At 45.1% G+C, this 11,907-nt stretch overlaps 1 protein-coding gene across 1 annotated transcript in view; it reads right to left on the reverse strand.

Moving 5' to 3' along the window:
• Window positions 1-1,341: 1,341 nt before the first annotated feature.
• LOC118319690 (endothelin receptor type B-like) overlaps window positions 1,342-11,907 on the reverse strand; it is an 11,749-nt gene continuing 1,183 nt past the window's right edge. The window contains exons 2-8 of the mRNA XM_035650252.2: window positions 8,123-8,646; window positions 6,565-6,677; window positions 6,257-6,461; window positions 4,062-4,211; window positions 3,825-3,958; window positions 3,622-3,730; window positions 1,342-3,515 (exon numbers count right to left, since the gene is read on the reverse strand). Coding sequence (XP_035506145.1) covers window positions 3,375-3,515; window positions 3,622-3,730; window positions 3,825-3,958; window positions 4,062-4,211; window positions 6,257-6,461; window positions 6,565-6,677; window positions 8,123-8,509 — 1,239 coding nt within the window. The 5' untranslated portion in view covers window positions 8,510-8,646 and the 3' untranslated portion in view covers window positions 1,342-3,374. The remainder of the gene's footprint in view (window positions 3,516-3,621; window positions 3,731-3,824; window positions 3,959-4,061; window positions 4,212-6,256; window positions 6,462-6,564; window positions 6,678-8,122; window positions 8,647-11,907) is intronic.

Raw genomic sequence — 11,907 nt, forward strand, 5'->3', positions numbered from 1 at the left:
GTCACGCGCGGCAGGAAGTGCTGTCGTTGCCTTTCCCCCGCGGACGAGACAGCGGGCTGCCTCTGTGGGGACAAAACGGTTTGAGGAAAAACCGGCTATACGACTCATATCTGGCAAAACCATGTGCAATATGGGAAATATACTATATAGGCCTACGCAAGCATGTCAAGATTGACTGTGACTAAGTCCTTGTTCTCATGACAGAACTGGTCATTGGTAAGTAACTGTCTTCCAGAGCATTAGATAAGAAGATTGATACCACCCTCACGTGATACAGGGACTAAGCTTAGCTTAGCACAACATCTGATGACATCTCAATTTACTTGTCAAAAGTTATTTCCCCAAATGTCAACATCTCGCTTTAATGTTGCAAAATCATGACTGAAGTTATGAGTCAATTTGTGAAGATGTCACATCCAAAGTGGAACATTTTATTAAATAAACCCCGTTTCTGGAGAGCACGCTTGCGGCAAGGCTGGACACGTGTTTGCAAGTCAGCCACCTAAGTATGAAATGTTTGCAGAGATTAGATTTCTGGCGATGGTCAATGGTCTATATTGACTGATGGCGAATGTAGATAAATTGAAGTAATTAACTGATGCTGAATAATTTGCTCCCTCAGTCCCCTTGAATATTGAAAAAATATTTTCATAGACTTAGAAAAAGAATACCGAGGATGCTTTGAGGCAGTCTGGACCGGAATGATTAACGGAACAGGAAATTATGTGAACAGTCCGACCGGCGTGATTTTTTTTTTTTGTCAGATTAATTTGTGTCGAATATTTGCTGGTTTCAACTGTAGCTGATTGCAGCCAATGCAGGGGTTTTGTTCTGGGAGGGCATAGCTGTAGACAATGAAGAGAGAGATGAAGGAGACGAGGAGGAGGACGACGACCTACGTATTTGTCAAATACTTGTGGACCCAGGGACCCAGGACTGGGTCAGGATAACGGGGCCCGGTTGGAAGACTTGAATTCCCCCCGTCCATAGTTTGCAAAGGCCGGCCTGAACACCCCTGACGTGCTCTCTTGATGATCCTTCTTCTGAAATCTGATGTCACCCCATCCCCTCCCCCAAAAAAAGGAAAATCATTATTGTACTCTGATTCGAAGGGAGGAGTCAAGGGATTTTTGTGCATTAGCAATAAAAAAAAAAGTAACTATAACTACTGTTGTAACAAAAGAGGTGTATCTACGTTTCCAAACATCGCACCCACAGAGATACCTGCATGTGATGTTTTGCCAGTAATTCAGGGCGGCAATCATTTGTGAGAAAATAACCCCAAATTCCATGCACCATGTATGCGCTCGACACAAACTTCAACGACACACAAACACCAAAGGCTATAAAATAACATTTATTACTGCATTCTCTCCAACAAATAAGTGGGCTGTGGCATAGATGTAATCCAAAACACGAGGGGCCAATATTCACAATTCATCTTGAATGTCTTGTCGGTCCCTCGCAGACCCGCTCAGACCTTCCAGGACACAGCTCCTTCGGGATGTCGCTAATCAGATATGATGAGTTTAATGCGCAACACACTGCGCGATCAGCTGATCTGAGCGCCGTCGCAAACGCTCCAACACGCAGGCAAAGGAGATATATTTGTTGGTCCAAACATGAACTGAACTGTACATAATTCACATTTATTATTTGTGTAATTCAACACTAGCCGGGTTGCCGAGCGGAAAATGTGGTTTTGAAAGAGGACACATTCACCCACTAGTCTGGTAAAATAAAACACTACGCGTGAGATTTATGAACTTGTAGAATTGCAGCAGACCGAATGGATTCGTCCGGTGCACGTGTCATCAGTGGGCCCATATGATATCACTGCAACCGCGACCGAATACAGAAGTGTCTCTGATGTACGATGACGCACACACTGCTGTTTATTTTTCCTTCTTCCTAATAAATGACTTTTTTTTAAAAGACACCAACTGTGTAAACGGTATTTTCTTGATTTGCTGGCATCACATGATTTGTCACAAGTGTGTGACCGCAGAGTGCTTCCAGCCCCTCAAAGCTCCCACAGTGCAACACTGTTGTCTTCTATGACAATTCTCCGTGCGTCGATCGACCGCATCGGTTGGAGATCCCACATGCTACCTGGATTTCATTTGGTCACGATACCGAATGGAAAGAACTAGATATTTCTAAATATGACCTATAATCGTCACGTAATCTCTGATAAAAAAATCCACTTCTTAAAAACCTCCAGCAGTACAAAATGTCTTCTCTTTTCTTTTTTTCCTTCCTAAAGCTTATAATGTGTCCATTGTAGAAAATGTGTTCCTCAGGCAGCTCTGAGAAGAAATGGTCAGAGGGATTTGTGAAGCCGCAGGAACACGCACACGTGTGACCTGACCGCTCCCTAACACCTCATGTTTGGAAGACGAAAATACAAGCTTTCCTGTGTTTTGTGATATTTTCTTAGAAAAATAGAAGCTACATTGTAAGAGAAAAGTTAGGACTTTATACACAGTGGAACCCGCTGACAACAGCGTCAGCGCTACCATAACAATAGGACTAATGTCGACCTCGTCTGTGCGGCAGGATGGAAGTCATCTGGTGTTTGTCAGCGTTCGCGGACAACAGCTGCTCTCCACATGACTCGAACTGCGACGATTCCCAGATGAAACATTTCTGACTCCCCACATTACTGTAAGAGACACAGTGGGGCCCATTTCACTCGGGTTGTGATGTCAACCAAGGCACATGGCATCAGGCAGTGAGCGCATCCGCATGATTGTCAGACAATCGCTACCTATCCCTCTGGTCACAGTTTCCCTCCATCGTTGCCCGTGAGGTATAGAAGCTTCAACAGTTAGTACTCATCAGTGCCATTATTCATACATGAAGCACTAAGGCTAGGAATATCTATATGTCCGCAATCTGCAGGTAAATAAAACTGTACATAAATTATACACCTGGCTTGAATCAACATTCTCTTTAACTGCATTTACCATAATTGGTCCACCGAGGGACCTTAAACTGATTACACCATCCTCAGCCTGGGTGTGGGAGCAGATGTATGCAGCCTTGGCTTTCATTATGGTTTCTGCAGTAAGAATTACAGCGTGAACAGGTCCAATCCTGCCATTTCATGTCTTCGGTTCGGGGCCAATCGTTCATGTCCTTCAGTCTGCTGTGAGTCCCGCACGAGTGACTTTGGCCTCATTTCGTTTTTTTTTTTCCATCCTCACTCAGATCCGATCACCGGTCTGATGGCAGGGGCGACGCTGTTTCTCTGTAACGGCAGCTTATGGGAACATGGATTCGAAGAGGAGGTACACAGTGTGTGTGTGTGTGTGTGTGTGTGTGTGTGTGTGTGTGAGAGAGAGAATGCGTGTGTGTGTGTAAGTGTGTGTTTATGATGAGCTTGTGTATTTCTGACTGGAGCGGGAGCTGGAGCGGTCAAGTCCATTCCCGTGGCAGGAGCCCTTCCAGCGTCCTCCCGAACCTCGCTCGTCCAGGGGAGACATTCTGTAGCACCAGCAGCACAGGCATGACTACAAGACAAGAAGACACGCGCATGCTGTTCAGGGATTTTTTTTTGTTTGGATTTGTTTACTGCATTTCACAATTGCTCCATATTTTTTTGGTGTGCCCCCTTACCTGGAAGCAGTTTTTAAACTTCTGGCTGACAAAGTAAAGGGCGATCGGGTTAATGCAGGAGTTGAGGGAGGCCATGTTGATGCCGATGTAATCCATCACTAACAGGAAGCTGGGGAAAAAGTGCAAAGGTTTACTGTAAAGACGACAGCAAGTAGAGAACAATGGGTTCTCGCGAAGCTTGCAGCATATTTATGTCGCCCTACCCGAGCAGTTCACAGCGGTTGGGGTCGTTTTGGTCATAAATAGTTTTCTTCAAAATGCGGCTGAGGTGAAGGGGGAGCCAGCAGAGAGCAAAAATCAACACCAAGCAGAACACCGTCTTCGCCACTTCCCTCCGCTACGCACAGAAAGAAGGAGAGAAAGACAAGTATTGATGCCACGGAGGGGCCTTCAAGTGCGACAGGTCGCGGCTACGTGATTCGCGACTGTTGTTTGCATACCTGCTTCATGTGGTCGTTGAGGGCGATGCGCATGCCTTTTTTACGACTGAGCATCTCACAGGACATGAGTGTGTAGAAGATTCCTGTGCAGGCCAGTGGGAAGCAGAAGTAGAAACCAAACAGCCACCAATCTTTCACATCCTGGTAGAACTGTGGAAAAGACCCCCAAAACAATCCCGTTGTAAAAAGGGACACATCATACGCACGCGATACTGAATGGTGGTGGAATGCCGCCTCGGGTCTTCACTTTACCAAACATGTTTTGCATTATACAGAGTGTTTCTGAGGTTTCTCAGTTATGTATTCACATAGTTTCTCCTGTCGACGCACACATTGTGCAGAGATTTAAAGTTGGAAGAAAAGTGTTATGTTGCTTTTGATCACATTTGGAATTCTTGTTAAGTCAAATACTTTTTGACATACATTTTAAGGGAATCAAAAAGTCTTCTATCTTTACAGAATACTGACAGTGAAATATTTTTTAGTACAAGTTTTACCTCACTGGGACAGTTTTTTTTTCATTCATCAAAGTAGATGATCAAAAAGAAAAGTGTTATTTATTTGTTTCATTTATTATAAATAAATAAATATAACTATGGGGTCAAATAAAAATATATATATGTATTTCTTCACACACTAGTTAGAAATCTTTCTTTTTTTCTATTCCCTGAAAGGATGCTTTATTCCCTCCATGTCCTGCAGTCTTTCAGAAGCGTCCCCACAGTTCCCCTTCTTGCTGCACAGTTTTACGAGCACAAACACTTCATTTGGACAAATCGCCCGCAGTGTACACGTATCGCATCGCCTTCGTTAGGAGTGACTAATCATGTGTTAGTTGAGCCAACTGAAGAAAAAGGAAATCCTGATTAAAGAAACACGCTAGTCATGTTGCTGCCCACCTCCGGCACCCTTTGAAGAGAACCATTCTGTTCACGTGTGTGTTTGACGAGAGGAACATCATTAGGTGCAGGCCGGACAACATCCACAAGTTCTGCCTTTCCCTTTTCTTTTTTTATCGGCGAGATCCTTATCGGTGAGTTGTCATGGTAACAGCTGTGACCCCCTAAGTTATCTCTTGTGTGTCATCTTCTCTTCCTCTCCTCGTGCGTGTGTGTGTCTAGGTGATGCTGTGGACGTGATGCTCCTCACCCCCCCGACCCCCCCGGCTGTTTTATTGGCCATCCGCTAGACATCCTGCAATCCATCTTCCTATCTACAGCCCAGCAGCGTATCAGCCCTGCAGATATGTGCTTCCCTCCAGCTCCTGCCCTTTTATCACCAGCTCCTCTGATCCCCTGATTCCCTGCTTAGCTCAGGCCTGCCATCCGTCAGCCCCCCCCCCCCCCCCCCCCCCTTTACTTCCTCCTACGCTTACCGGATCCCTCACTCCCCCCGTTCATCATCCGCTCCAAAGCCCTTTTCTGATCCGCCGAACATTGTGTCTTGAGTTCAGCAGTTGTGTTCACTCATTAACGCACTGACGCACCGATCGAGCCCTCGGCTGTCCACGGGTTGGTTTTTTCACTTCGGGCGGATGAAAGAGAAAATAGCTTGAGCTAACCGATTAGGGTCAGTAGGGCTCTGTGAAAGATGAATGATAGACAGGACCAAGTAAAACAGAGCAGCTGATTATCAATCACTTTGATAATCAAGTCACGATAGTTGTTTTTTTTTATAGTTTTTTTGTTACTTCCACCCTCGAGGCCACGTTCCTGAAATCGTAAGAGAGAAATTGTGAAAACATGTCTCGGCTTTTTATCATATGACTCTTTTTAGTCATATCGGCGTTTAATTAATTAAATCACTTGGACATTTTTTCCACTTCATCTTTCAACCCGAACACCCAGTTTCATCGCCGCCAATTTGATCCATTGATTCCAATTTTCCATTTCCTCCTTCACAGTAGTGCTGCGTATGAGATACTTTAAGTCCATTTCGCGGGGACTAATATTTGTGCGTAAGATTTAAAATGAGTGACTTTTACATGTAATGGAGTGTTTTTTGAAACTCTTTTTTTTCATCTTATCATGGGACCAAATCGGACGTGACACCTGTCGACCTGTTGACAGTCCCACCCACAAGCACGCCGTAGTAATATTACTCGGTCCTTCCAACCCGAAAAGTTCTGTGACGACACCTCCCCCGGTCGTGACACTGTTGTGGTGACAGAGAGACGGACGATGCGAGTGTCCTACCTTCATGAAGCTGATGGTCTGTTCTGGGTGCAGCAGGCACACGCGCAGCTTGTTGCCCCTGTACGGTATCTCCAGCATGTCGAAGGCCAGTGCCTCGGGCACTGCCAGCACCACGGCCAGCAGCCAGATCAGGGTCACCTCCACCGCTTTCCACAGAGGGATCCCCATCCCCTTCACCCTGCTCCATGACGTCACTGCATGGTAGCTACGCGCACGAACACGGAACACAGTCACGGACGCGGGCATTAGCGGCCTCCAGCGTTAACCGTTCGCCATTCGCCGGGTTGCCGAGCAGAGTTTCTACTTACCGGTCGACGCTGAGGGCGCACAGGCTGAGGACAGTGATTCCCACCGAAGTTTTCTGGATGAACGGCACCAGCTTGCAGGCGTACACGCCGAACGGCCAGTCCTCAGCTATGAGCTGCAGAGGGGGGGGGGGAACGATAGACGCAGACAGCGGGAAGACATTTATGATGAGAGGAATTCAAGCGGTGTCACACATGTAACCGTTGCAGTTCACCGAGGGGTCCTCTCTTCCTCGCGGCTTCCGTGATTGCCGCAGCAGCTTAAGCCAAAAGCAACAAGGGTATTTTCCTCCTCACTGTAAAGGTCTTTCCCCCGGCGGGGGTAAAATCAGTTCAAGGTTCGTTAACAACAAAAGGCTTCACATTTGATTTTTTGGCGAGGCTTCTTACTCCAATCTATTTTATTGTCTCGACTGTCTTACCAGAATTTCCTTCCATTAAATCACTAAATTTGAACAGACTCGAGCTTTGCACACTCAAAATATTGTAATGTTCAAGATTTGTCTATTCTAATTGTGTATGAGATTTTCATTCATTCAAACCGAAAACCTTCATTTGAGTCATATTTGTCAGTTGAACAAAACAAGGGAGGATGAGATTTTTGTAAATGTACCAGCGAATCAAATGCTCGTTTCAAGTGTTTAGATTTGTGCAATGCAAATGAAGGAAACCACATGAAACACGGACCGTTGAAAGCAGAGACGAGAGCGCACAAACAAACCCCAGCTCACCACAGGATCTGCCAAGAAATGTGTTGCAAATGGCTCAGCCATAACTGTGAAAGTGCAGCGCAGGGAAAATTGCTTTAGATTGAAGTCATACTAAATCAGTTACAGACCATGGGATAAATCAAATTAATTTTAAGTTTTACAGTTTTTTTTATAAAGATATTGCAGAAAACCCTTTAATTGAGATTTTATGTTGTGATCAAAAACTGCAGATTATTAGTTTATACCCAACAAACGGAGATATTAATCTGATCTCATGGCTTTGGATGCCGCTGCGCGATGTTGACGTCTGTTGACATTGGGTCGCCGGTGACTTGACAGAGATCGTCACATGCGAACAGCAGGAACAGTTAGTGTTGGGCTGTTTGAGTGTTTTTCCAGTATTGGGTGTTGCACACAAGACTGCTGGCCACAGGACTTCATATACTGGTATCAAGTAGAAGAAGAAAATGTGCATCATTATCCTCTTAAAATATTAAGCTGCAGGGTACATGGAGCTGATGAATTATTAAATCAAACATACTGTGAATTGTGTTGATGCTGTATTTATAATCTGACACCAAAAACCCAGGGGCGATAAAAAAAAAAAGGATTTCATTGAAAACCCCAAACTTTTTTTTCACACTGACAGGCACCAAGAGTTGTCAAACTTCAACCAAATTGCAGCAGCGAGTCTGCAGGCAGCAGGAACCAGGGGTAAAATCAACGGGCTAACAACGCGGGATAAAGGAATGTGGGAATCCGGCTATTTCCAGTGCATGCCGGCGTAAACTCGATTTGTATCAAGATGCTGGGCCAACACTCGGACAGACACAAAGGATGAATAAGGTTACCTTAAACACATTGATGGGGATGGCGATGATGATGTACAGCAGGTCCCCCAGTGCCAGGCTGCCAATCAGGACGTTTGGCCCATTCCTCATGCACTTGTTCTTATAAATGATCCTGAGCAGTGTCGAGTTGCCGATGAGCCCGACCACGAAGATCAGGCAGGACACGAGGGTGTTCACGTACTTGAAGGCGTGCTTGATCTCCGTGGGATTTATGCACATGGGGGGGAAGGAGCCCCGCGCTCGGCCCGGCTGTGGCGGAGGCAGCGGGAGGGAGGCGTTGCTCCTGGACGGCTCCGAGGCCTCGGGCCCGGCCTCGGAGTCGCGGGCGAACCTGGAGGCTGCGACCTCCGCGACCATCAGGAGACACAGCAGAGCGACGGCCCTCATCCTCACACGAGGCCGGCACTCACGCAGCGAGACGTTTTCCTCACTTGAAGGAACGCGGCAGTGGTGCAAGTACGCAATTAGTGGCACGTGCTCACACACAAGCAGACACTGTGCGCCCCAGTCCGAGCTTCTTTGTCCTGCAGAGGAAGTAGACACCACATCATGTTACACACAAACAGTTGCATTCGTATCTCAACAAGTATTGTACTGATCCCCATTAAATTATTAGAAATTCATGATCCCCAGAGGGCGATCCCAAGATAAAGTAAAAAAGTGTGAGCATTTAGGTCAGAACAACACTAAACAGCGTCACAAACGTGGCTGCCATGGCCGTAGACTTCTAGTCTTGTTCATTTATCAAACTGGGTGTTGCCAGAGTCTATAATAAATGCTGGTAGCCCTGCCAGACTACGGTCTGGATCCCCTCCGTTGCAAAGTGATTTCCCGCCGGCAGAAATCTTGCCGGTTTGTACCATGACGTGGAGGGAAGCGACTCCTGTAAACAACCAAGGCTGCCTCTGATGATTTATATTGACATTTGACTAAAAGTAGCAGATATCTTCTAATTTCTCCCACGAAAAATGGCAACACTCCTTCACAGACATTGTGGAATAATCACCACAGACGTCTCCCCTCTGTACGCTCTAGTCCGTCGACGTTTTCGCGTCGCTCAGCAGACGTCACATGATTTGTTGCTCTTACTGGTGGTAGGTCTACCCAATTGTGTCCCGAGGCGTTTCGTTCTGCGTCCGTCGGTAACGCCTCTTGGAAATCGAAAATTGAACCGTGAGGTCCCAGACTAATACGCATTTGATTATTAATCTGGCTACAAAATTTTTTTCATCATTGTCATCACATACAGTTTTATTATGTTTGCTGATGAACTGAAAATGTCTCCAAGAAGTCATGTTTCTATACGACTAAACTGTAGCAGCATAATTACATTTCACATGTAACATACTGTGTATTTGACAACGTATTTGTTGTCTGTCAAAGTATTGGATCTCGCAGTTGCAGTACAATATCGTCATGTGACCGACAGCACAGTTTTACTTTTCTCTCTGCTTAAAATTCATGTAAATATTTTTTCTGGTTTAATACTTACATATACAAACATAATTACATGTTTAAATACATTTAATCAAAACCACCACTTTTGTTTCCTAAACCTAACCAAAGACATAGCCATTCATTCATTAAAAAAAATATTAAAAGAAGAAATGTTGCCTCTTTACATAATCCCACCAGTTATTACATTTCCAACAAGGCTGTTACAGCCTAGCTGGTTATGTTGATCATAAATTAAATGTATTATTATTATTATTATATTATTATTATTATCAACCAGTTTAAGTATCGGCACCACAGAGTTCGCTCAAAGAGATCAAGCTCGGTCCCATTTCATGAGCAAATTGCTCCCGTATCAACAACTTACTATTCATTTTGAGTCACGTATTTTAGTGCTTAACAGCACATCCTCGTGTGCACAATGTACAGTATTAGAACAGGGAGAACGTGTTCTGTGCAATAGAAATACACAGAGAGAGATAGAGAGGGAGTGAAAGAGCAGAAAGAGAACAGACAAACGGAACAGTGATAACAGAGGTTAGGAACAGGTCTTCTGTGTGTCCACTGTTTGTGTCTGTGTCTTTGTGCTTGTGGGTGTGTGTGTGTGTGTGTGTGTGTGTGGGCACTCCAAGCATGTGTCTGTAGATTCTGTTGCCTTCGTCAATCAGCCTATTTATCCAAAAAGACGCCCACGGGCGTTCTGGGGGGTACCCGTGATTCTTAAGAGGCTCAGAACTAAGCTAGGGTCCTCTGTGAGACAAAGAAACCAGACACAAACACACACACACACACACACACAGACACACACACACACACACACACACAGACACACACACACACACACACACACACACACACACACACACACACACAACACTTGTATTCTTCTTTTTGACATTTTGCATTCCCAGGCCCCTGACTCTATAAGCTCACACAACCCCTTCATCTCTGAGCAGATGTGCAAAACTCTTGACGCTGTTGTTTGGGGAGTGGACAAATGCCTCTTTTTTTTTCTTTCTTTCTTTTACTTTTAGGAGTCGCATCTTAGAATGTGCTGCACAAAGTCTGCAGAACGAGGCCCGCAGTCATGGCTTCGTTTGCCTCACACAGGCTCATTCTGTGCCCACACACGCGCGCACACACACACACACACACGCACACAGAGACACAAAATCACATGGATGAACTTATACACATATCACAAGAAAACAGTTTAGAAAAATTTGGCCACCGTCCACGCATGTCTCCGCTATCATCTGAATAATGCCTCTGTGTTGTATAACATGGCAGCTCATTAGGCCCTGTTAGAGCAGGACCGTCTGATGTATTTGGAAAGCTCGAGTTTTAATTGGACTGATCCTCTTAATCCAATAAGTTTTACTTTAGCAACCATCTCCGGCCTTTAGCACTGCTGGCTCCGATTCTCAGAAAGGAAGAGGAGGAAAGTTGGCTGGCAGCGGCGTAAAAGTGGAAGGGTTTCGCGGTGGCGGTCACAAAATGTGCATTTATGTGTGAGAGGACAGCGCGGGAAGAGGAGCGTGACGTGTAGGTATTGAATAAAGTGCAAATAAAATCCCCAAAATAAACAGTTTAAAAAAAAATACAGGAGCAATCTGCCAATAAAATAGGCTGTGGTTGAGATGACTACCAGCTTCATCTAATGTACCATCTACAAGAAGAATAGGGGGGAAAAGAAAGCACAGGATAGGCAAAGTCCGAAGAGGGGAAGGGGTGGGAGCTGAGGTACGACTGCGATGACGGGAGTCAGACCCTCGCGTCACCCAGTAAAAGACAGGACGGGAAAGGGTGTGGAAATGTTGATCTGCAAATGCAGCCATCCGAGCGTGCTGCTCCAGAGTTACAGCACAAATTGAATTCCCACTAACATTTACACTAATTTTGGAGAAATGAAGGGAAAACCTCCAAGTATTTAAATTACTGTAATTTGTTGTGAGAGAACTCTGATTCTTCACGATGTTCTTTTTTTGTAAAAACTGTTTTTACAAAGCTCTGTGGCAATTTCTTAGTCTGAGGTTTTTGCCATTGTTTTGTCATTGCAGGGCATTCCCGTTATTATGTCCAGTTTGGAATGACGGGATGACATCATACTCACAAGGGGGAATGCTGCATGCCACCGCAATGTTGTTTTTTAAAGTAGGGGAAAGATAAAGATGGGCCACTCCAAGTGAAAAAAAATCCAGATTAGTTTCAGCTCCGCCCGCGTCCGAATACAAAGACGTGACATTGTGATTTTTATAGCTGCGTTTTGAAAAAGTTGGATTCTCTGTCAAGCTGTGAAATAAAGTTTCTTCTGCCAGTTCCCTGGAGTT

This window comes from Scophthalmus maximus, chromosome 9, assembly GCF_022379125.1.
Source record: "Scophthalmus maximus strain ysfricsl-2021 chromosome 9, ASM2237912v1, whole genome shotgun sequence".
Lineage (NCBI taxonomy): Eukaryota > Metazoa > Chordata > Actinopteri > Pleuronectiformes > Scophthalmidae > Scophthalmus > Scophthalmus maximus.